At 62.2% G+C, this 23,765-nt stretch overlaps 2 protein-coding genes across 13 annotated transcripts in view; both read right to left on the bottom strand.

Annotated features, from left to right (window-relative positions):
* Positions 1 to 318: 318 nt before the first annotated feature.
* Positions 319 to 10,892, bottom strand: INPP5E (inositol polyphosphate-5-phosphatase E). Its single transcript, XM_086324291.1, has 11 exons — positions 10,759 to 10,892; positions 8,813 to 9,893; positions 5,792 to 5,915; positions 4,498 to 4,595; positions 3,817 to 3,941; positions 3,608 to 3,727; positions 3,294 to 3,401; positions 2,787 to 2,948; positions 2,574 to 2,689; positions 2,314 to 2,450; positions 319 to 1,844 (listed from the first exon to the last, which is right to left on the bottom strand). The coding sequence occupies exons 2-11, from the start codon at positions 9,658 to 9,660 to the stop codon at positions 1,712 to 1,714; spliced, it is 1,971 nt and encodes a 656-aa protein (XP_086180417.1). The 5' UTR covers positions 9,661 to 9,893; positions 10,759 to 10,892; the 3' UTR covers positions 319 to 1,711.
* A 378-nt stretch (positions 10,893 to 11,270) lies between these two features.
* SEC16A (SEC16 homolog A, endoplasmic reticulum export factor) overlaps positions 11,271 to 23,765 on the bottom strand; it is a 31,010-nt gene continuing 18,515 nt past the window's right edge. For 3 of the 12 annotated variants that reach the window (XM_086323405.1, XM_086323404.1, XM_086323403.1), the window contains exons 13-29: positions 23,507 to 23,588; positions 23,250 to 23,367; positions 22,996 to 23,107; positions 22,748 to 22,853; positions 21,977 to 22,117; positions 21,063 to 21,176; positions 20,623 to 20,815; positions 20,076 to 20,306; positions 19,602 to 19,684; positions 18,800 to 18,931; positions 16,887 to 16,967; positions 16,651 to 16,707; positions 16,454 to 16,565; positions 15,919 to 16,056; positions 15,605 to 15,681; positions 14,908 to 14,985; positions 13,711 to 14,449 (exon numbers count right to left, since the gene is read on the bottom strand). In XM_086323405.1, coding sequence (XP_086179531.1) covers positions 14,180 to 14,449; positions 14,908 to 14,985; positions 15,605 to 15,681; positions 15,919 to 16,056; positions 16,454 to 16,565; positions 16,651 to 16,707; positions 16,887 to 16,967; positions 18,800 to 18,931; positions 19,602 to 19,684; positions 20,076 to 20,306; positions 20,623 to 20,815; positions 21,063 to 21,176; positions 21,977 to 22,117; positions 22,748 to 22,853; positions 22,996 to 23,107; positions 23,250 to 23,367; positions 23,507 to 23,588 — 2,125 coding nt within the window. In that variant the 3' untranslated portion in view covers positions 13,711 to 14,179. Of the gene's footprint in view, positions 13,080 to 13,502; positions 13,581 to 13,710; positions 14,450 to 14,907; positions 14,986 to 15,604; positions 15,682 to 15,918; positions 16,057 to 16,453; positions 16,566 to 16,650; positions 16,708 to 16,886; positions 16,968 to 18,799; positions 18,932 to 19,601; positions 19,685 to 20,075; positions 20,307 to 20,622; positions 20,816 to 21,062; positions 21,177 to 21,976; positions 22,118 to 22,747; positions 22,854 to 22,995; positions 23,108 to 23,249; positions 23,368 to 23,506; positions 23,589 to 23,765 lie in introns of those variants that run through there. The other 9 variants (XM_086323409.1, XM_086323407.1, XM_086323408.1 and 6 more) reach the window with 9 other exon arrangements.

The raw sequence follows: 23,765 nt of genomic DNA, 5'->3' as shown, positions 1-23,765 counted from the left end.
ACCAGCCGGGCCGTGTCTGCTGGGAGGCTGAGCCCCAAGGGTTTCGTTTCCTGGACGCTTGCCCCCAACTTCACGGCCCCCTCCACTGCACTCAGCCTCACGCGGCCCCCACCCCCGACGCTGTCCACTCTGCTTCCAGAGCCCTGCGTGCCCCTTTGTCATCCTCTTGGTTGGCACCCCTGCAAGGCTGATCCTCAGGGACTGCCTGGCTGGCAGTTTATGCTCACGCCCTGGCGGCAGCCTGGTGCCAGCCTATGGCAGGACTCAGCACGTTTGAGACAGCAAGAGCCAGGTTTTAAAAACCACCCTCACACGTGGTTATATTTCAGTTCTTTATGAAGCTTATTTTGTAGACCCTGGTCAATTTCATTTTCATTAATTTGAATTTCAACCTAACTTGCCAAGTAAAATCCCATTCACATAAGTCTAATTGGTTACATAAAATACACCGCTTCACTGTGGACCCGTGAGATGTGTGCAGTGACCCGCCCCCCTCCCAGCTCAGGACATGAAGCTCAGTCTCAAGCAAAACTAATTCATATCAACGTCACTAACTTTTGCATGATTTCTCAGAGAAAATGCTGAGAAAGAATCCATAAAACCCTACTCATTGTGACCCCCGTTATCACAAAGATCTATAACAAGAGACTTCCTGTTAATTGGTTGAAAGCTCAATGGTACATTCATCAAATTTCATACATCCAGTCTTAAGAGTTTCCAGAAATCAGATGGGATAAGCTATGCATTCTCATTCATGGAATTTTCTGAATTTGTATCAAAATACTGGGTGTGTATCACTTTGACGTGGAGACACATTTTGGAAGCTGAGGCTAATGAAAGTTGGATACAATATTGGTTGGAAGTGACTTAATATCGCTCAACAGGATCTGTCGAGAACACTTACCTGGGGCCGTGCGTGGGTGCAAATGCAGGACGGGGCCAGGTGAGGCCGAGCTCCCCCCTCAGTGACAGCCTGTGCTTGCAAGAGCCTTGCAAGCACAGGTGTGCAAGACTGGTCTTTCTAGGACCCAATCTTTGGCCAAAAAGAGCTTAAGATTCAATATATGCATTTATTTAAAAATATAAATATGGAAAAATAAATAATTTAAAAGACTAGATTGAATGCCCCTAGATTTTCCCACATTCAAAGCCTATGCTTTTTTTTTTTTTTTTAAGGGGGGTAAGCCACAAGGCGGCAACAGGCTCTAAACCCTTTAAGAAAAGATATCGGTGGGGTGGCCTCGGCCCGCAAAGCGGCAACACCCCACACTTCCAGCGGCTGCTCCAGACCGGAAGTGCGTCCCTCACGCTGCTGTTGCTCTGGGCCAACATGACCTCAGCAGGTGGACCCAACTGCTGGGGGAGGACAGCAAGGCAGTCTGTGGGCCTGAGCGGCGGCTGGCCCTCCTGGTTCCCAGCAGCACCCCCTGCCCGCCACTGGGTGCCAGAAGGGCCGCTCTTGGTCTGGGTTGGGGCGGGTGGTGAGGGGGTGCTGCTGCTAACGGTGAACCTGGATGTGCACACGTAATCACCTAACGGGAGGTTAGGGCGCCTGCCCGCAGGGCCTGTGACCTGCGCTCGGCCAGCCTGACACGGTCCTTCTGCCGCTGACGGCCGCAAGGTGCAGGGAGGTCAGCCTGAGCGGGGGCTCTGCGGGGACACGCTGGTTCTGTTCTAGAATGGCCCGTCCCTGGGGCCTCCTCAGGAGGCCTCAGGAGACGGTGCAGATGGCGCTGGCGTGCTGGCTCTTGAGTGCCTGCTGCCTCTGGATCTCTCTGGAGATGCGTCTCTTGATTCCCAGCAGGTACAGGTCCCGGTCGAACTTGCCAGCGGCAAGTGGGATGCTGGGGAGGAAGGGCCGTCAGGAGGGCACTGTCCTCCTGCCCCCGCACCTGAGTGTCGGCCACGGGTAGGCGGCATGTGGAAGAGCTGGGCACAGCTGAGGCCTGGGTCCCCGGGGCTGCGCCCGGGCCCACCATCCGCGCGCCCACCCGCAGCTGTGTGCCGACAGCCAGCGGACGCTGCCTCCCGCCTGTGCCAGGCCGACCCCTTGGTAGGTGGCCCCTGCCACCCACTGGCTGTTTTAGGGGGCATGTGCCTGGGAGGCCTGGCTGGCTCGGGGTGCGGGCAAGGCCCGCACCCTCTGGTGCGTCGCTCGCCTGACGCTGGCTTCTGACCCACGGCACAGCCACCTTCCCTCGGGGCACCCAGAACCCCGCTCCCCTCGGAGCACCGGGACACGCAGAGACCAGGCTGTGCTCTCAGGCCGCCCCCGCCCGGGGCCCAGGAGCGAGAGCATCCAAGGGTACTGACTTGTCTCTCCCTGGCCTCACTTTGACCCGGAACAGGCCGTACACGGGGCGGTGGTCGGACGTCCTGACGCCGGGGCAGGAGGAGTACTTGACGGGGCAGATGTCACCCTGGTGGCGGCTCCTGTATAGGATGCGGTCCTGCGGGCAGTCCCGGGGCTGGTTGGTGGCGGGCTGGGCTGGCCTGCTCTGCCCTCCAGCCGAGTCCCCGCACACGGAAGCCCCCAGGAGGCCTGACCCCGCTCCCCAGCCCCAGGCGGTCACCGTGTAGGATGGGGTCCTCTGCTTGGAGGTGGTGTCATACGAGTCCTTCCCGACGTCGAACTTGTATGACGGCAGGAAGTGGATGTCCGGCTCCTGGAAGCCCTTGAAGATGGACCCTGGGAAGGGGCACGGCCCCGACTCGGTGGCGGCTCAGGGCCAGCGCCACCCCGCCCCTTGGGCCCGCCCGGCCACAGCGGCGCCCTGCCTGCTCACCTCTCTGCATCTCGCGGGTGAGCTGGTCGTGCTGCAGCAGGGCCTGCACGCTGGAGCTGAGGTCCTGCTTCAGGATGGCCTCCACGGCCGCCCGCCCCCCGCTCAGGCGGAAGTTGAAGTCCCCGAACCAGAAGACCTCGTCGAAGCGGGTGGTGACGTCCGCTGGGGCATGAGCGGCAGGGAAGTGTGTGAGACCCCCCCCACCACTGTGTGTCTACACCCTGACTCCGGGTCAGGACACTTCCCTGCACCCCCGAAAGAGGGGGGCAGCCCAGGACACCCTTGGGGCTCAGGGTGAGGGAGACGCGGGGGTGGGGGGGTGTCCACAGCTTTCTGGGTTCACAGGGTCACAACTCAGGGAGCCTGGCACCAGACCTCGCTTCAGGTTGGTGAGCGATTGCAGACTTTTCTGGCCTTGGTTCTCAAGGCTCCAAACATTCCTCTCCATTAAACCACCCAGAGAATGAGAGAAGTTGCCGTGTCTGGGGGGAGGGTAAAGCGACTCACCAGCGTCGGAGCGGTAGGGGCTCGTGTCCGGCACGTTCTTGGGCAGGGCCAGGCCCTGCACAGTCTTGCTGTAGTCCACCAGCCGCTCGCCCACCTTCCCGTCTCCCGCTGCAAGGACAGCAGGGTGGGGCCTCTCCACAGGCAGGTTTCTGAGCCCAAGGTTGGTGCCTGGGGGTCGGTCCGAGACAGACCCCCTACCCAGCAAGGTCTGATCACCCAGCATCTGCACCGTGACCCTCCCCTCGAGGGGTCTGGGGCTCACAGGTGAAGGGGGGCCTACAGGCGAATGGGGGGGCCTACGGCAAAGGACTTACAGGTGAAGTGGGACGTGATGAAGAGCAGGGAGGTGCCGAAGAAGGTGAAGCTGACGCCCAGGGCCCCCTTGGTCTTGATCTGGGACACGATGCGGGTGGTCACCGTGGAGCTCTCCACCTCTGCGGGAGGAGCAGGGCTGACCAGGCCATCCCCGTGGGCCGGCCAGGCTGCCCACCCCCAGCCTGCACGCCCAGCCTGGGGCACCCACCTGAGCAGAACCAGATGAGGTCCCTGCGGATGAGCACAGCCATGTAGAGCGCGCCGTGGGCTGCCGAGTACAGCATGACGTAATGCGGGCCCAGCGTCTCCTGTAGCCGCACCTCCCACTCCCGCCTGCGGGGCGGGGGGTGGTCAGAGCTGCAAGCTCGAGGGCGAGCCTGGACCGCCCCCTGCGTCTCCACCATGGCCACGGGTCCTCCGCTGCCTCCCAGAGGCCAAGAGCAGGAGCCCAGGGAGGCAGGAGGGGGCCACCTTCCCTGGAGCCCAGACCCTGCCCCCCAGTGTCCGGAGCAGACCGGGCACCTCCACTCCGGCCAGGCCTGTGCCGCGACCCTGCCCCAGTCACCAGCTGAACTGCCCACACGGCCAGGACAGGTGAGCAGTGACATTCAGGGGCTGAGCTGGGGGCCGTGCTGTGCTGGGTCCCTCACTTTCTCCTGGAGCAGCTATCTATTTACAAGAACCTCAATCGCATTTCTTTTAAACTCTGAGTCCCCACTTGAGAAGAAAGCGATCCCGATTGAGCCCAGGCTTAGACCACAGCTCATGTCTCCCCTCACAGGGGGGTCTCGGGCAAAGAACCGAGACTGGTTCACAGGACTACGCTGGAGCGGCGGGTCGGGGACGTGGAGCATGTGGGGCAGCGGCAGGGGGAAGGCCCTGGCCCTACCTGTCGGAGCAGCCCTCCTGGACGCCCACAACATACAGGTCCTGGGCCAGGTCAGCCTCGGCCGGCAGCAGGAGCTCGTCCAGGTTCGGGGGCAGCTCCTGCGGAAGGGCAGCTTCTGGCAGGGGCTGCAGGGGCCCCATGGCGGGAGCTCTGCTGTCTGGACACCCTTGACCACACACGGGGAGCCGCTGGCCCGGGCAGGCTGCCCACCCCTCCCTCGGCCTGTCCTCGCAGGGCCTGTGCCCCACCCCTTGCCAGGGCCCACGTACAGCAACTGTGCTGCTTCCGGCCCCCGGGCGTGGCTGCCTACAAGGGGAACCCCCCAACCTCTGCCCTCACAGCAGCCCCGGGGAGGAAAGTGGGCACCTCGCCGGCGGTCTCCACTTCCCCACCAGCTGCGGCCCGGGCGCTCTGGGCCCCAGGTGCAGGCTAGGCCGCGGACAGCCCGGGGCTCCCGGTGACAGTGGAGCCAGCAGCCGGCACTTCCGTTCAGGTGGTGGTTTTGTGGGGAGGGGCCTGTCCTGAAGCAGCCCCGCCCATCACCCTGAAGGCTGGGAGCCCGGGATGCGGCCACTTCTGTTCTTTGGACGGGATGCGCTTCGGCGCACACTGGTGACAGAAGGCACTCCAGACAGGGCCGGAAACCCTGCTGGGCGTTAGGTCGCCCACCGTCCGGAGGAAGCCTGTGGGTGGCCCCAGAATCGGAGCCTCCCGCACGCAGGGGTGGAGACCCCTAGCTGTGGGAAGGGATCCCCCAGGAGACACGGGGTGGCTGGAGAGAAAGCCCCTACTGGGCTCCCCCAGAAATCAGTGGGTGAACCCTGCGCCCCCTGGCTGCGGTCGTCCCGGGGCCCCGGCTCACAGGTGGGATGGACATGAGCCCCGACCACGGGGATACACGGCGGGAGACAGACCCGGACCACAGCGTGGACGCCCGCCCGCGGTGTGCATCGGGGCACCCGTGTCCCCACACGCTTGTGGGGATCTGGGAGGCACTCGCACGAGTGGCGCAGGGCGAGTAGAACAGCGGGGCCGCCTGACGGGTGAAGGGGGCAGCCACTTGGAGGCCAGGTGAGGGGTGGGCTCTCGGCAAATCTCTGCTCCTTCCTCCCAAACCTGCTGTCAACCTAGAATTGTTCTGACACGTACAGCGTCTCTGAAAACCTAAGCATCTGTGCCGTGTAAGAGAGGGGGGCGAGGGCCGCTGTGACGGCCAGGAGGCTCCTCTGCGTGCCCCAGGGAAGAATCCAGAAGGAACCCCGTCCCGTCCCGCGTGGGGCCGGTGCCCGCTCACCTTCTGGCCCTGCATGTTCCACGTGGCCACGAACAGGGCCACGCTCCGGTCCGGGAAGTAACGGGCCAGCTCATCTGCCCCCATCAGGGCCCCAGTTGCCAGCAGGCTCCCCTCCAGGTAGCTCCTGCGGAGACGGGCCAGACTGAGCCGGGGGTTGCAGCAGATGGACCCAGGGAGGGGCTGGGAGCAGAACACACCTCCGGGGCCGGGAGCCCCCTCCCAGAGCTGGAGTGGCCTCAGGACCCTGGGGGGGGGATGGGGGGAGCACAGTGCGGAGAGCCCCTGGAGCCCAGGGAAACCTGCCATGTCCAGGGCTCTACAGACACCCTCAGGCTCCTGGCCTCCGGAGAGGAAGGGACAGGCAGGTGATGTTTGGGGCTTTTGGGGGGACCCTCTAAGCGCAAGGCCCTGGGAGGGCTGCAGAGGTCGAGGTGGGCTTCTGGACCGTAAGCAGACTTGGGGGGGACACGCCCTTCTCCAGGGCTCCGGCCTCCGCCTTGCCAGCCAGCACTGGGAGCTTGTAAAGGCTTCCTGGGATGCCTTGGTCTTTGCAGGTTCAATCCACTGTAGGCTCTCACAGAAGAACTCATGCAAACGGTGCAGAGTCAAACACCGCCACAGAGGCCCTGCGAGGACTCTGCCTGTGGGGCTGTTCGCCTGTCTCCACTTAACCCGAGAGCAGCCTCGTGTGTGCCCAAGCACCAGGGAGACTTCATTTAGGGACAAACCTGAGATTCGTGTAATTTTCACACGTCCACGAAGGACTATTAGTACTGCCTCGGTGTTTTGTTTTTTTTTTCCCTTCTCAACTGTGTGAAAACTCTTTCCCTTGGACCCATGACAAGGACTGTGCCTGACTGATCAGGTTCCCAAAGACGGAGGGGAATGCACAGGCTCAAACGTCCAGGCTCAACCAGTCCATCCTAAAGGAAATCAGTCCTGAATATTCATTGGAAGGACTGATGCTGAAGCGGAAACTCCAATACTTTGGCCACCTGATGTGAAGAGCTGACAAGTTCAAAGGTCTCACTTGCTGTTTTCATTCCAACTTGCTTAGAAGACCGTAGACCCTGGCTTGCAGAGATGGGCACCAATCCCTTGCAAGGAGGTGAAGTTAGAGTCCAGTCCTTACAAGGTCACCTGTGTGGCTCTTAAACTCTGACCAAGCTCTGCAGGACAAGAGCTCGCGATGTCAGGAGGCAGGCGCCTCCCTGAGGCCGCCCTGTGTTAAGGATCCCATCGGGCTGCCTGAAGGGCTGCCTTCTCCAAACCAGCCCCGTCTGCAGTGTGTGCAGAAGGCAGCCCCTCAAGGGCACAATCCACTCCCCTTTCCTCCGTCCTTTGCCTTGACTCCGGCCAGGTCCGGGCTGTGTGCAGCCCACAAGCTGAGACTCGCTCCTACACTTTCAGTGTTCCTATTACTCCTTTTTAATCAATGACGTTGTGTATTTATTTGGCTGTCATGGGTCAGTGAAGCAAGGAGATCCAACCAGTCCATCCTAAAGGAAATCAGTCCTGAATATTCATTGGAAGGACTGATGCTGAAGCTGAAACTCCAATCCTTTGGCCACCTGATGCGAAGAACTGACTCATTGGAAAAGACCCTGATGCTGGGAAACATTGAGAGCAGGAGGAGAAGGGGACAACAGAGGATGAGATGGTTGGATGGCATCACTGACTCGATGGACTGAGTTTGAGTAAACTCCGGGAGTTGGTGATGCACAGGGAGGCCTGGCGTGCTGCAGTCCATGGGGTCACAAAGAGTCGGACACGACTGAGCGACTGAACTGAACTGGGTCTTCGTCATGGCACGTGGGAGCGTCCATCTCCGCTGTGGTATGCGGGATCTTTAGTTGCGGCACGCCAATTCTTCATTGTGGCACGTGGGATTTAGTTCTCTGACCGGGGCTTGAACCCGGTCCCCCGGCATTGGGAGTAGTCTTAGCCACTTGACCACCAGGGAAATCCCCTACACTTCTCAGTGGTTGGGGAAAAGAAGTATTTTTGTGCCAAAGGAAAATGACCTGAAAGTCACACTTCGGCCTCCTTGAACAAAGTATTCCTTTGTCCACAACACTATGCTGTTGATGTGTGTGGCCTGGGGCTGCTTTTTCATCCCCACGGTAGAGGTCAACACTTGCCAGAAACTGCGTGGCTCACAGACTCGAAACAGTCAGTGGTCTGGGTTGGAGGGGCGCGCTGGGGGCAGTGGGGGCAGGCAGGGAGGGCACAGGACGGCTTCTGAGCCGCAGCGTGGCCCCGAGCCCAAGCTCCGGAAACAGCAGGCCAGCACACAGCCAGTGGGTGTGGACGGGTCAGGCTAGGAGCCCCTGGGGTGTGGTGTGCCCTGAGGCTCCGGCTCAGGGCAGGGGGTTCAGAGCTGGAGATGGGGGCAGCACCTGCCTCCCCTTCAAGATATAAATTAGGTGATAATTAGGACTAACCACTCAAGCCCTGTGACGCTGGACACCCAGCATCTTCCTTGCCCACGGGGTTGGGGGCCGAGCCCTGCCTGTTAGGAGACTCTGGGGCGCTCCTGAGTGTCAAGGACAGGGGTCGGGCTTCTGCCTGCGCCCCTCCCTGCTGGAGATTGGCCATGGGGCCCCTCCCCTGGGGGCAGCCTGGCCACGCCCCTGGGGGCCCCAGCCTCATCCAGCTCTCCATCCTGGAAAAGTGCCAGCATTTACATGGGGCATGGCCACCTAACACTGGTCCTCAGCAAAGGGACCGTGTGGACACGGGTCCGGGACACACCTCAGAGTCCTGGGCCCACCTGCACATGCACACGGAGGGCGGCTCCCGACACGGCCTGCCCGTGTGCAGAGGGGTCTGTGCATCTGACCGGCTGTGTTTCACCGGGGCCTGTGGGTCTGAGACGCAGAAGGAAAAGCTGGGGGTACAGCTGGGAGAGGCGGGTAGGAGGAGACGGCCCACACACACTCTCAGGAGAACCTGCCTGCGGCTCTCATGGGGCTTCTGAGGGTTTCCCAAGACCCGAGGCCGCCTCCCCCAGGGCCCTACCTGCTCCGGACGTCCTTGGCACGGATGGGAGCCAGGAGGCTGAAGGTGGACCTGGACGAGTGAAGGGAGCAGTCATCGTAGGCCAGGGGGCTTGGGGGCCGGCCGGGACCCAGGCTGCTGTGCGCCCGGAACAGCCTGGCCTGCAGCCGGAGCTTGTAGTCGGCGTGATCTGGGTCCACCTTGTTCGCCGTCCGCAGGCCTTCGGAGGCCATGTTGCGGGCCATGGCGGGCAGCGGGCGCGGGGAAAGCAGGCTGGCCAGCCGAGGGGTGCTCCCGGCCGAGGCCCCTTCCCGGTGCAGCAAGTCCAGGGACGTGCTGATCATCCCAGAAAGACAGTTTCCCCATGAGGAGGGCCCCCCGCTGCCCGGGGCCCTGCGAGCTGTGGGGATCTCCTGCAGGGAGGCGCTCAGGCAGGGCGGGGAGCCACTGCGGGCGGGGGTCCCGGGGGCCTCGTCCTGCAGGGAGGCCCCCGAGGGGCTGGCCCCATTCCGCACAGTCAGGTCCTCGCGGCTGGTTCGAAAACGCCTCTTTCTCCAGCCCTTCTCATCCAGGGACAGCGCCCGCTCCAGCCTGGGCCTCGGGGGCGGCGGCTTTGGGGTGAAGGGTCTCGCTTGGGCCCGTGGGTCCTCGTTGCTGACTTGCTCTGGGGTATCCAGGGGGAGCTCTGGGCTCCTCTCGGGTCCCTGACGGCTGCCAGCAGCCGGGGACCCCAGGCAGGGGACAGGCTCTTCATCACTGTTCGGAAGCAGTCCCTTGAGCATGCTGCCTTCAGGACACAGACACCCCTGGGCAGTGGGCTGCTGGGAGGTGGTCTCTGAATGCCCCAAGCTCACCAACTTGGATGGCATAGTCCGGGGGGCCAGCTCTCAGGGCCGGGGGCAGCCTGGCTGACCCCGGAAACGGCTCCTCTGGGGGCTGCTGCCGACGCCCGGGGTCAGGGCCGTGTGCTTGGCCGTGGCTGGGGGGGCGCGGAGCGGAGGCATGGCAGCAGCTCCCCCTCGGGCCTGGGGTGGTCCGGCTCGGACAGGATCAGCTGCTGCATGGCTGGGAGCCCCGAAGGTCCGGAGTCTCCAGAAAGTACCTAAGGGAACACCCTGCGGTTAGCCTTCATCACCGGGGCAGTGATGCCACTTAATGGTCCTGAAGGACAGCATGGGCAGGGTGACGGAGCGGACAGGTCATTAGCGGCCCAGCAAGAACAAGCATTTATGCGTCCTGGCCCGCTGGCTCCTCCCAGGAGATGGGTGAAAAGTCCAGCATCTTAGGATGGAGGAAAGTCTCCTTCTTGCAGCGGGTAGGGGGTGGGCGGGGGCGCTGCTTCTCACTTGGGGAGCCAGGGACCCAACTAGCGAGAATTTCCACCCCAAAGGCGTAGGTGCAGCCTCGGATGGGGGATCTGGCCGGAGCCCATTCCTTCCTCCCCCGCCCCGCCCCCGGCCCCCTCCCCGGGGTCAGACGGCCCTACCTCGCTCACCTGCGCGCCCACCACCATCGCTTGGCCCACAGATCCCGCCCCGAGAGCAGGCGACCCTGAGCAGGTCTGCGCCCCGGCCGCGAAGGCCCCTGACTCAGGACTAGCGAGTCTGGCCCGGCCGGTTGCCCGCTCCCCAGGGTAACAACCGCCCGGAGCCGCGGGGCTGGGGACGAAGTAGGGGGCACGAGACGCGCGCCCGGGGATCCTGGCGCGCCACGGACACCCGCGCCCCGCTCCGCGCCGGGGAATCCCACAACCCGATCCCGCGCCAGGGACCCGTGCGCCCGGACTCCAACCCCGGGGTCACCCCGCCCGGTCCTCGAGCCCAGCTCAGGGGTCGTTCCGCTCAAGGCTTCCGGGCTCCCGCCCAGGGGTCACTCGGAGCTTAGGTCGTGCTGGCCCCGTGTCCCCGCCCCGGACTTTCTCCAGGACTGCCGCCCCCGACCAGGGTCATCGCGCCCCGCGCCCCCACCTCTCGACGTCGCCAGCTCCCCAGCTCCGCGGGCTTCAGCGGCCGCTCCCCGGCAACCGGCGGACAGGGTGGCCTGGATCCCGGCGCCCGCAGCGGCCACTGGCGGCCGGAGGACCCAGGCGCGTGGAGCCAGGGCCGAGGGCGCCCTCGGGTGGGTGCCGGGAGTGCCGGCGGCTTCCTTCGGCTTCCTTCCCCCGAGCGCAGCTCGCGCCCCGCCCCTCGGGCCCGCCCCCAGCCCCGCCCCTCGTCTCCGCGTTTGACTAGTGAGGACCCTGGGGGACCGGAGCCTAGAAAGCAGAGCGCTACCCTGGTCCCTCTTCACTGCCCTCAGGATGGGTTTTCCCGTTAGGCCCGCCCACCGCCCATCGGAGAGGAGCCCCTTTCTCCAGGGGGTCCCCTAGCGGGCGGGTCTGGTGGAGGGACAGAAAGCAGTGGCCCAGGGAGCCCTAGAAGCCAATCAAACCCAGGTCCCCAAAGGCTTCAATAAACAAAAGGAGACAGCGTGAAAGGCCTTGAGAGCGCAAAATACTTTATTTAACAATTTGCATTTAGGAAAAATAGCAGCTCCCGCCTCAGAGGAAGCTTCTTGAATCAAAACTCACTGGCGGTCAACACAGACAACGGGCAGGTTTCAGCCCGGGGGTCGCACTAGCACTGACCCTGGACACGAGGCCGCCGCCAGTGAGGTCGGCCCCTCCCACAGGGACGCGTCCTGGAAACCGTTCTGCGGGTCCTTCCGAGACGACCCAGTGGACCCAAGGGCCCTGTGCTGACCCCATCCCACCCAAGCCCGACACTTGGATTAAAACCCAACAAACCACGTCCCCCAGCGTTCTACAGAAATTATTTTCTAATGATTTTTATAAATACTTAAATCTTTTCTTTAGTCCCTTTAGACAGAAGAAGAAGAATGTGAACAGTTTTGAGAACAGTCGATGAAGCCTTAAAGCTGAGTCCACCCGGAGGTCATCGTCCTGCGCAGGTTCACAGGCTGAGTCAGCAGGGGAGCCGCTGACAAGTCTGGGGCCAGAAAGGTCGGACTCTGGAGCTTCGGACAAGAAACAGCTGCAAGCCACTTTCTTCAGGATGTTACCAGCTCCGTAAGCGACGCAGCGGTCAGAGGCAGCAGTCAGCTGACAGCACCGCGGGGGCCGGCCACAGGAAGCAGGGCCTGGCGGGTCCAGAGAAAAACCCAAACCAAACCCGGAGTCCCAGCTGTGACGCTGGACCCATCACTCAGAACAGCTCTGTCCCAGCCGGTCCCTCTGACTGTGGGAAGCCTCCCAGTCCTGGTGAGGCCACAGGAGACCACGCAGAGCTGGGCACGTCTTGGCTCCAGGAGATAAAACGCAGGTCAGTACCGAGGGCTGCTCTCAAAACCTAACGGAGCTGCTACTAAAGGAAGCCCAGTTTCCTCGGAGACGAAGCACCCTTTCAGGCTCAACAACGTGGAGCAGGGGCTGACCTGACCGCCTCTGGGTGCAGGGCAGGCAGGCAAGCTCCTCTCTGAGTCAAAGGTGCACTGTTTCCTCCTGGCATCTGAAAGGACCTCTGGGCTTTATCTGGCAACGATTCACCGTGAGGTTTTGAGAGATGCCTTAGTCACTGAGAAGCAAACTCCTCCTGCAGCCAAGACGCCTCCAGCCTCCCTCAGTGTCACGTCCTCAGGTGCCTGCAAACGCTGGTCCTTAAATCATTCCTTGGGTCAGAGAGCCACTCTTCATCCAGCACCGTGAAGGCGTGGAATTGATGCTGGAACGCTCCACACGTCAGTTCTGAGTCGCTGTGTTCACGCCCACGTGGGGACAGACTGGAGTCGCAGGCCTTTGGCCTGACCTCTGGGCGGAACAGCCATCTCCCGTCCCGGTGCTGCTCCAGGACGCGGCCCTTCTAGCTTAACGCCGGGTACTTCCTCTGGCCAATCCTCCCCGTCCTTGAGCTTCCTGAGGCAGCAGGGGCCTGAAACAACAGGGACAGGACTGAGGTCCACACGCTGGCCCCAGGGGGCCGCGGACCAAGCAGAGCAGATGACGGGTCTCAACAAACAGGTGTGTGCTGTCGTCTCACGCGCAGCCCGGGTCCCTAAGGCAGGGTGGTGGGGTGAGGCCGTGCCCACAGCCGGGTGTCTGAGGAGCCCTGGCCAGAGACAGGGGGAGGCAGGGAGCACCCGGGGAGGCGGGCCTGGAGCACAGGCGTTTACTCTGGGTCCCAGGAAAGCCCTACACGAAGTCAGAGTCAAGAAGTTTTGTGAAGGCATCAGCAAGGTGAAGATCCAGTAGAGAAGAATCCCCTCAGCTGTGGAGTGGAGACGCAGATGGCGGCTGGGAACAGGGAGGGCGCAGTTGTGGGGGCCCACCCCGGAGGGAGCCCGAGGCTGGGGACCCCAGGTGGCCAAGGGCAGGGTCTGCCTTGGGACGGCCCACGGTCAGGGGAGGTTTTGAATTCCTAAAGCCAAGACCTCCCCGCAGACCCCCTCCTCTATTGCATCCCAAGGCTGCCCCCACCTCCCGTCCACTCTCTCCAGGCCAGAGCCTGGGAGGGAGACAAATGAAAGTAAGCATTTCCAGCCTGAAGGTCACCAGCCACCAGGTGAAGAGGGGCCAAAGTCAGCACAGGAGGAGGTCAGCCCCACCCCAGGGCAGCATCAGCAGGAAACGGATGGGGCACCCAGCCCCCTCCCCCAGGGCCCCCCACGCCCACCCCCAGAGCAGCGGCAGAGCCGGGGAGACAGCGAGGGCACTTACTTGTGCAAACTGAGCAGGGTTGTAGAAGGGCACCGCAGCCCCAGAAGGGGCCCCAGCAGGGGCGAGAGCACCGGGAGCCTGGGGAGCACACAGAGGCCGTCTCACCCTCTGACCAAGCACAGCAGCTTGGTTCGTTTGCAAATACAGACACTGTTTCTGAGGAAGGGTTTATCACACTTTTGAAGACGCCACAGAAGCAGGTCAAAGGTGCTTATTGCAGAACTACATTTAATTATTTAACGGGGCTCAGAAAACAGTAGAACTGGGGCATGCACACGCAGGAGTGGGGGAGGGGAGCAGGAACTGGGGATCGCTCCAGACCTCAGGCGTCCAGCTACAAAATCCAGTGCTCTAGTTCACAAACGAACACGTCCCAGGAAGTCCTTCTGCTGAGCCAAGGGAAAGCTTAGTCCCACAGCGCATGGAAGACGTGCTCTTTTACTTCCGATCGAGCCTGACCGCAGGACAGCGGCCACCATCTCACCCTGCCTGGCCTAAAACACTTTCTCCTGTTTGATCAGAAAACAGAACCTGTGCCTTCGAAATGAGAGCGTCCTGACCCCAGTTGGCTTCTGATGTGCGCGCGTGCACACACGCACCCCGCGAAGCTATGCCTGTGACTAGTCCTTTGAAAAACTCAATTCAGAAAGAGCACAGCCACAGAACTTGGCCATTTGCTATGGGCATCCTGGAGTCAGTCTGACCGTGGATGTGCCTGGATATTCGACACCACCCTCTGAGAACCTCAAAAGAAAAGAGCACGGTGCCCTCAGGCATGTGACGGCTGAGCGGCGACAGGTGGCGTCAGGGGCCGGGGCAGAGTGACTGAGCAGCACAGCGATCTCAGAGGAAAGACAAGCCCCGTGCACAGGGCCAGCCACAGGTACCTGGTTAAAATGCTGGCTCACTTCCCGTGATAACGAGCTCAGTGAACTACAGCGCGAAAGCTACAAAACAGCAAGAACACAGACAGACGAACAGCAGAGTCAGCGCGGCGCCGCGGCTCCAGCCGGCAGCTCGGTCCCAACGAGCTACGCCGCCGCTAGATCAACGTAGCTCGATGGGGAGAAAGCCTGAAGCTCCTGCTCGCAGACAGCTTTTACAGGAAATGACCCGTCCAAGAGACACTCGCCTAGCCCCGGGCCTCGGGTGGCCTGACCTCATGCTGCCCGAGGCACGGAGGGGACCCCGCTGAGGAGCGCCTGCAGCCCTCACTCTGGCCCAAGCTCCCCAATGACTGTGCGGACACAAGTGTGCCTTTTTTAAGAAACACAGTGCTGCTCCGGTTCCTCAGTTTCTCAACTGCCCTCTCACCACCCAGTAACATCGTCTTAGAGAAGCCACTCGGATACCATGGGCCTCCGAGTCCCAGACTCTCCGCAGACGCGCCCCCAGTGGCGTTTACCTCTCCTCCCTGGGGACCATCCAGTCCAGATGCTGGGAGTTCAGGTCCAGGGAGCGACGCCACTGCAGGCCCGAACACCTGCTGGGACAGGGGGGAGGCTGCTGCCAGCAAAGCCGGGTGAGCCCGAGGCTCCCACGCAAGGCAGGACCACCCGGGACAGCAGCACGGCCTCCCGGGGTGCATTCTGAGAAGCCCTGCAGGTTCTGCACAGACCTGCTACTCCAACCCGCATCGCATCCTTACTTACCGGGCACCTGCTGTGTGCCCCATGGCGACGGGCACCGTGACGCCATCCATGTGGCGGCACCCTGAGGCTCAAAGGAGCTGAGTGACCCCATCCCCTGCCCCCCCTTTTTAGCTTTGCCACACGCTTGTGGGATCTTAGTTCCCCACCCAGGGACTGAACCCTCGCCCCTACAGGGGAAGTACAGGGTCCTGACCACTGGACCACCAGTCCCCTCCTACCCCCAAACTTTAAACAGCTAACTAATGGAGAACCAGGGCTGAAGTCAAGCTCCATCCAACCTCAGATATCAAACTCTAAATGATTGTATTTCACACACACAAAGAAACCCTCTATACCATTAAAACGTCAGCAGGAGAGTGTTCCCAGAGAACAGTTGCACGTGGCCGCCTCCTGGGGGAGCAGGAGGCTGACTTCCACTGGCCCCCATGCCCTGCTGTGTGCATGGCTCACCTTGGGATCCGAGGTGGGCTCTGGCCTGGCCGGCCCCTCCCTGCTGGCCCGCTCAGTGGATGGCAGCTCCTCTGCATCTGCGGGGAGACGGAGGAGGCCCTTGCTGTGCACACGGCCCTGGTGCCCGGGGGACTAAGCCCCAGGGGACACATACCGCCTGCCCCACCACGCACACACGCCTGCAGACACCACGGCGGGCCTCGCGCTCTGCGTCCATGGTGCTCTTCTAGAAAGAGGACCAAGGCCAGGGCCCCAGAAGGAGACCTGAGGCCAGCAGGCTGGCAGCGGACAGCCCTGCTGCCCGGGCTGTGTACCTGCGTTTGGGCCCAACAGGTGAGCCGGAATTGGAAGCGGGGCCAGGGGTGCAAAGAGGTCAGTGGGAGCCAGGGCTGGCTCGCTCCGCTGGGGGCCCCCCGGGTTCAAGACGTCCACGTAGCGTGCCCTGGTTCCAGCTGTGACACGGAGAGAAAGCAAGGTCACCCCCGTGCCATGGCCCCCAGCTCCGTCCTCCGTGTGTCCAGGGACCATGGGGACCCCACTTCCAGCCCCAGGGAGGCTGGGCTCTGACCAGGAGCCTCTCCCAGGGCCTCCTGCTCAGGTGAGGGTCCCACTTCATGCCAGGATGCCGCCAGGCTGCCTTTCCGACTGATCGGATCCACCCTGCCCAAGACCACTCACTGCTCCGGAGGACGGGCACCCCCACCCCAGACTCATCTTCAGAGAACCAGCCCTCCTCTCGTGGGAGACAAGCCACGCCTGACACACGAGTGGTCCCTGCCGGGCTCTGGAGTGTCTACAGGACAAACGCACAACCCAGACCCCCTCTAACTTTCGGCCGGGCCCTGTTACCTGCTTTTCTAGAATACATGTTCACGGTGGGTCTGGGGAGCCCTCCGGGACCAGGGTGGGCAGCTTGTGGAGCCTTGGGAAGGGCAGCTGGAGGCGGAGGTGGAGCCTTCTTCTGCGGAAGGAAAGCCCGCTTGGAGATCCACCACCCCACAGCTCCTGCCCCAGGGAGCGCCTCTCTGCCCGTGGTCCCAGCTCACCTCCTCCTCTGGCTCATTGACGTCCACCCATCGGTTCTTCTTTTCATCCCAGACGATCTGCCGGGGTTGTGAAAAGTAAAAAAGAAAACTCAGCAGCACGAGGTGAGCAGACTCAGGCCCTGAGCGCGAGAGGCGTCGGCCCAGGTTCGCCGAGGACTGAGATGCTCCATGCAGACAGCTGGACGCCCTGCTGCTGCAGAACCCCCGGCTCCCCAGGCCCACCTGGCAGGACTCACCGATTTGTTCTTGTCGTCTGGCAGGTAAGCTTCTGTCCTTTTCTTCACAGGCAGCCAGCGAGAGAACCAGGATTCGCTGCTCTGAACAGAGAAACCACCAGAACAAGCCTGAGGTCGTGGCACTGAGAGAAACGAGCCCGGCACAGCAGGGCCAGCCCGCGCAAGCCCCGGTGTCAGGTCGCAGGTGCCAGGGCCACAAGGACAGGAAGCAGACGCCTGGCTGGAGGTGGGAGGGGCCTCACCGCAGTGGAGGCAGGGCTTCGGTGTGGGAGACAGAGCCCTGGGGACGGTGGTGGCCGCACGGCAGAACTGCGCGCTTAGAACAGTGGAGGTGACCAACGTGCTGAGTATCTCACCACAGTCACAAAAATCGCAACAGTGACGTGCCTCCTGGAGCCTCTCATGTCCAAATGCCAACAACAGGCGGCCTGAGACCGTCTCCCCCAGCAGTGGTGACAGCCAGCAAGTCCGTGCGGGCTCCTCAGAACAGGCCCTTGCACCCCCAGAATGGGAAAGGTCAGGTGTCAGGGAGGTTGGCCTCATCCTGCACACGCTGCCCATCACGTCCGCCGCAAAGTGCAGCAGCAGCAGCTCCACAGCCCCCACCCCCTCTGAACCCGCGGCCGACTCCGCACTGGGGCGGGCGGCCGCGTCCAGTCACCTGCACGGCTTGTGCACGCTTTGAATTAAACTTGTGTTTACTTGTGATACCAGCCACGGGGGCTTCCCTTGTGGCACAGTGGGTAGGGATCTGCCCGCAAACGTGGGGAACATAGGTTCCATCTCTCATTCGAGAAGATGCCCTGTGCTGCGGAGCAACTAAACCCAGGAGCCCCGACGACGGAGCCTGCGCCCTAGAGCCCAGGAGCCCGAGCACCCTGAAGCCCGTGCTCCACAACAAGAGGAGCCACGGCAGTGAGAAGCCTGTGGCAACAAAGAGCAGCCTCCACCTGCGGCCACCTAGAGAAAGCCTGGGTGCAGCAACCCAGACCCACGACAACCAAAAATAAATAATTAAAAAAAAAAGATACCAGCCGTGAAAGCCGACTCTGCTGAGCACTAGACTGAGAACAGTGTTCTTCCCAAGCAGCCACCAAAGGGTAAGAGGCCACCCAAGGCTGGAGAAGACGCTCAGAAGACACATCTGACAGAACCTGCATCCACGTGAGAAGGGCCACCGCCAACCTGAGGGCCCCGTAAAGGACAGGAGAAGACCTGAGCAGCCCTCCACAGACAAGGTCGGGGTGGGCAGACAGGCACTCGGAAAGGCGCCGCGTCACTGCTCATCAGTGTCACCAACCCCGGCACGGTGGCCACCGTCAGGAGGGCAGACAACGCGGCCCCAGGGACGATGCGGCCGGGGTCTTGCCTGCTTGGTGCTGGAAGGACCTCCTGGTAAACCAGAGAGGAGGCCTGTCCAGCAGGACGTTCTAGAGCTGGACACACAGCTATCCCGTGATGCTGGGATACACCCTTGGGAAAGAAGTGCGTCCACCACAAGACACAGACAAGAAGACTCACGCGGCTGGATCCCCAATAAACGCAAACTGAGCGACACCGACTCACGTCCGTTCCCGGGGGAAAGGACAGCAGCAGCGTGGCGCACCCACAATGAGGCGCTGCACGGTGAGGGCCACTCCCGCACGCGCGGCCCAGCCTGGGCGGTGGGGGCAGGTCAGTGCTGACATGAGCCTCCGGGCGGCTGCATGGGCCCTGGAGCCGCGGGCCTTGGGGCGGGCAGCGTCCCCCGCTCTGAGCTGGTGGTTCACACGTGGACACAGACAGAGACACACACCACACACACTTCACTGCACACACGCTGCCCTTCCAGAACACGCTGGGCCCCATCTTCACACACACGATGTCCCCTTGCCTCGGCACCCCACCCCTGCCCGGCTGGGGCTGTGAGTCACCTTCTTCGGCTCCTTGCTCTCCTTCTTGGCGGCCTGGACAGGTCTCTGCACTTCGGGCGCGGGCGTCAGCGGCGCAGGCAGCTGCAGGGCCTGAGGCGGCGCCTCGGGACCTGGTGAGGTTCTCAAGGAGCCCTGGGGGGACACACGCGAGCACTGAGGATGGGGCGGTTTGAGAGGCAGAACTGTTCAGAAAGATGGTCATCCCCAGGTTGAGACAGTTTTTTCAATACAGTTAAACTGCCACTTTTATTTTCTCAGGGACAGAATGTTTTAATGGGAAAGCGCACAAGGAGCGTTTCCCAGGACAGCAAAAAGAATTGGCTATCTGTAAGAAGCTTCCAGAACACGGATAGAAAAGCATTGATCCACCCGCCCTCCCACCCCTGCCCCTGAAATCACAGCACACAGACGGAGTGTGTGTTTATGTCAAACACGTCTGATACGATGAATCCTAACTTCAAGGAAAGCACTAAAAGTTTTACAGATCCTAGAAAAGATGCAGAAATCAGAGAAGTTCTCCATTTCAGAAAGCTTAAAACTGACAAGACAGTTTCATCATAGACACGTATTTCTCCTCCTTAAAAGCCTTCTTTTATACCGTTACTTTTCTCCCTATTAATGCTTACAACAGTTCTTCATGTTTTAAGGATTCAAGGTTTCTCTTTATGAAATTAATTCAAAAGACAACCTCATAAATTTAAGTGCTGTTGACCTACTTACAGTTTAAGAAAGAAAAAGTACTTATTCACTGGAGTTTACAGAAAACAAACAGCTTAAAGACAAAAACCATATGGGCAAATACCGTATCAGCGAAGTTCCCACCAAACTCCTCCTCTCCCGGCTCCGAGCGCGAGCTTCTGCCGGGTGTCTCCTGCGGCACCACCCCTGCCGAGGGAAGCGCGGCTCCAGTGAGCTCCGCACTGGCACCCAGGGCAGGGGGGCTCCGTGGCCACGCCCGCTGCTGGGGACGCACAGTTCCCCCACCCGCCAGGGCCCCCGACACGCCCTTCTGAAACCCAGACTGCACTGTTCTAAATGTGTAAAAACAAAGCTTCACTTTTAGAGGAAGGTTGTCCAGGTGGACAGATGGCCAGGGATACAGCCCTGTAGGAGGAGGGCTGGTGCATCCTCTGGGTCACAGGGCTGCCCCCCCGACCCTGGGACACCCACTCCCACCTCCTCGAGGTCAGGATGACTTAGGTTCCTCCTACAGGCACCTCCTTGAAGAGCAAACCCACTCCACTCTGCCCTCAGGACGGCCCCTCTGCAGACCCACCTGTGTCCTGGCCCCTGGCCTCCGGGAGCAGGCGGTCCGTCTCCTGGAGAGGTGGCACCCCAGGTCCGGGGTACAGGGCCACAGGGTCAGGCCCAGAGGGCTCTGGAAAGCCAGGTACAGCCCCTGGGGGACCATGTACGGGCCCCAGCTCGACAGGACCTGGCAGTGGCACGGGGAACATGGGCACCCGGACGGGAACGGCTGCTGGGCCATCGGGGAGCGTCAGAGGAGCTGCAGGAGACGGTGCAGAAGGGACTGTCTGAGACCACGTGCTCGCCCCAGGGACTCCGAGGACTTGCCTCATTCACTGGGAGACGGGAACTCTCCGTCTGAGCACGAAGGCTGAGGCTGCCAGGGCGTCAAGGGGCCTCACTCCGCATGGCGCGGGCTCGAGGCCACGGGAAGCCCCGACAGCCCAGCAGGCGGCCGTCCAGCCCTGTGCAGGCCCACTGCCTTCACGGCCCTCCCACCCCACCCGACCTTCACAGCCCTGGGACTCAACTGGATCATCAAGGGAGGCAGCACCGGGAGGAGGCCGCGGGCTCACCTGAGGGCAGCAGCCGCACATCCTGGCTTAAGAGCTCGGCGCCGGTCACTGGCGGGGCCAGCAGTGGGTTGTCGGCACCCAGGCCCACCAGCTGGGTGGGTTCTGGGCCGTCACGGGGCCCCACCTCAGGGCTTGGTGAGCTAGGGCAGTGTGGGGGGCAGGCTCCGTCCTGACTCCAGGCCACAGCACCCTCCTGGGGGAGAAAAGCCTCAGGCATCTCCCCGCCCGACGCTGCCCCCCGCCCTCCGACAGAGGTGCCCCGAGCACAGATGCTGCCTCCCCACGCCCCGCCAACAGAGGTGCCCTGAGCACAGACACCGCCCCCGTCCCCCCGACAGAGGTGTCCCGAGCATGGGCGCTGCCCCCCACTCCCCTAACAGAGGTGTCCTGAGCACGGGAACCCTTGGTGTGCACACAGGGCCCCTTCACACCCAGCGCACCTCGACCTGTCTCTCCACGAGCTGCAGCTGGACCAGCCAAGGAGGCTCTGCAGATGCCTCCTCCTCCGGCTTCTCCTTCAGCTGAGGGTCAAAGAGGCGCAACTGGGAGGCGACCTGGAAACACATGGAGATATAGGCTCTGTTCCCACAGGAGACGCCCGCCAAACCTGCTATGGCCTGAACACACCCAGACGGCACATGCAGCTTTCCTCCACCATGGGGGCCCGAGTCGCACTCTCTGGACCGTCCATGACTGTGTACGCGTGAGGAGAGGGCCTGGGACCATCTTAGACAGTGTACACACGAGAGGGCCTGGGACGTCAGCAGCCCCTGCACTGGCCGCGGAGGCCACAGCACCGGACGGACCCTGGCATGCTGAGCCCGCCTCCACTGGACTCTACTCGCCGAGGCGCCCCTACCTGGACCGCTCCCTCTCTGGGGGCCGTGGGGGGTGGGGGCAGCAAGTCTGGCCTTGCGGTAACGGCGGGAGCCGCGGGGCAGAGAGAAGGGCTCGGCAGCCCGTTCATGTGGCTCCTGTGACTCTAAGAGCTTCCCTGGCAAGACTCCTCAGTGTCACGAGCGCGGGCTCAGTGCCACCTCCAGGGAAAGGGACACGCGGACACTGGGCACTGCCAGGAGGTCATCACGTGCTCTGTCTCACGGAGCAGGAAGCTGGGGCCGCAGGGCCACAGCCAGGACCCAGCCCAGTGAGGCCCCCGGTGCCAAGTGCGAGGCTGGGGTGCCCGGGTACGCGGGCCTCCTGCCAGCGGCCCTTCTCACGCCAAAGCTCCCGGAGGGCCCTGTGCTGAGGTGCTAACACCTGCTCCCGCCCAGGAGTGTGCAGGGCCCGTCTCGGTCGGGCGGTCCAAGAGCCGCGTGGCTGCGGCCCCCGGGGGCCCAGGCGGGGGCGTCACCTGCACCAGCTGGTGAAGCAGCACGGGCGAGTGTCTGTGCGGCTGCGCCAGGACGCTCCTGGCGATCGCCTCGCAGTAGTGGAAGGCCTGCGCGGCCAGCCCCATCTCAGCCAGGCGGCAGCAGTAGATGAACCTGAACACCTGAGACAGAGAGACGAGCTCAGCGGTGCTCGAGCCGCTCGGGGCTGCCCCCTGCCCCCTGCCGCCCCTGCCCCAGCCCTCCGTCCTTCCTCGGGCTCTCCACACCCCCCGCCCTGCCTGCTCACAGCAGAGCCAGCCCCCGCCGGCAACTTTAGATCAGGGTACACGACTAAGCTTCCGAGAAACTCACACGCCCTGAACACAGCTGTCAGCGCTCCCAACCACGGAGTGAGCACGAGGCGCTGCCACGCCTGTGCCGTGAGAACGGCCTCTTGGGAGCCACCAGCGCGCTCACCCTGCTCGGCTGGCACCCACACGCCATGCCGTTTCACACACGCATGCACAGTCCCGTCAGGTACCACCCTCCCTGACAGAAAAGTCCACAGCTGACAGAAAAGAACTTGCAACCGAACAGTGCAAGTTCTTAGTACACAAGAGGTCTGAGAACCAAACTTCAGTCAGAACCCTCAACGCGACAGGTTTCTGTTCCCGAGTGTTACTGGTTAAGACCTCCTCGAGATTTCCAAACCCGTTTCATCGTTTTGTTTCTTTGAATAAAACCTGTAACAGCTGCGGCCTGTGAGCACTGACCAGGCCCAGCCCTGGGAGTGCGCCAGAGCCCGGGCCCACCTGGAAGCTGGGAGGGGAGCAGGCCTGCGCCCCAAGGGACTGCGCGTACTCATAGGCCTCTGTCCTCTGGATCGCCTCGTTGGTCGCAAACTTCAAAAACGGCAAACTGTGGAGCACAGGCGTCGTGTCACGCGGAGCGGCCCCTGGAAGCCGAAGCGCCAAGCACCCCAGGCACCGCGGCTCCGCGCAGCCGCATGGGGCCTCATCCCTTCTAAGGGATGCGGGTGCCGCGACGCCATGTCCCTTACCTGTGGTTTGACCCAATTAAGACAAGCTTTGCGGTCTTCTTGGTGTACACCCCAAATCCGACCTGGGCCATGAGGTAGCAGAAGTGCGCAGCATCGATGAGCCCTTTGGAGGCTGAGGGGAGAGAAAGCAGGCGGGCTCGGGCTCCAGGACAGCACCGCACTCCCAGGGACACACGGACACCCCGGGCAGAGGGCCAGTTCTCGGGCTGGAGCGCCGAGGCCCAGGCCCCTCTTCCGCGTCCACCCTGACCTACCCAGGGTGTCGCCCATCGTGGCCATGGCCCGAGACTCCACGTCCACGCTGCTGCTCAGGTTGGACAAGATCATGGCCAGGTGTGGCCGCCAGTCTCCCCACTTCTCATCCCCACAGCACTGAAACCAGAAGCAAGCAAAAAACCCTGAGGCTCAGAACACACTTAGTTCTGCAGGGCTTGAGCACGTGGGTGTGAGAAGGAAGCAGGTGCGGACTCTGCACAAAGGCCAAGCTGAGGCGTCGCCAGGACCCACTGACCGTGGACGCGGCCGGCATCCGCCCAGACATCAGCTGGTAGACAGTCTGCAGGGGGTCGTTGATTGGAAGGCTGTTGGCGAACCTGAGCAGATGTTAAAAGAGGAAGCTCAGCCAGGTCAGAAAACAAGACACAGAACTAGCCTGGTCTCACCTCCACCCATCTGGTGACTGGCCTGACGCTTGACCCGGGCCAAACACACACACTGGTGTTTTTAAAAGACTGCAGGAGAGGGAGACTACAGAATTCGTTGAGATTTTA

This window comes from Bos grunniens, chromosome 11 (assembly GCF_055505025.1).
Source record: "Bos grunniens cultivar Pamir isolate PY7600 chromosome 11, Bosgru_T2T1.0, whole genome shotgun sequence".
NCBI lineage: Eukaryota > Metazoa > Chordata > Mammalia > Artiodactyla > Bovidae > Bos > Bos grunniens.
This window is presented reverse-complemented; position numbering and strand designations above follow the sequence as displayed.

Bases quoted from the DNA above. Each gene is read 5' to 3' on its own strand.
- INPP5E (XM_086324291.1), bottom strand. From the start codon at position 9,660: ATGCCATCCAAGTTGGTGAGCTTGGGGCATTCAGAGACCACCTCCCAG. The intron at 2,949-3,293 runs GTGAGTCGCTTT...CTCATGCCCCAG, and splicing joins CCCCTACCGCTCCGACGCTG to CGGACGTCACCACCCGCTTC. The intron at 2,690-2,786 runs GTGAGCAGGCAG...GCCCCTTCCCAG, and splicing joins CACCCGCGAGATGCAGAGAG to GGTCCATCTTCAAGGGCTTC.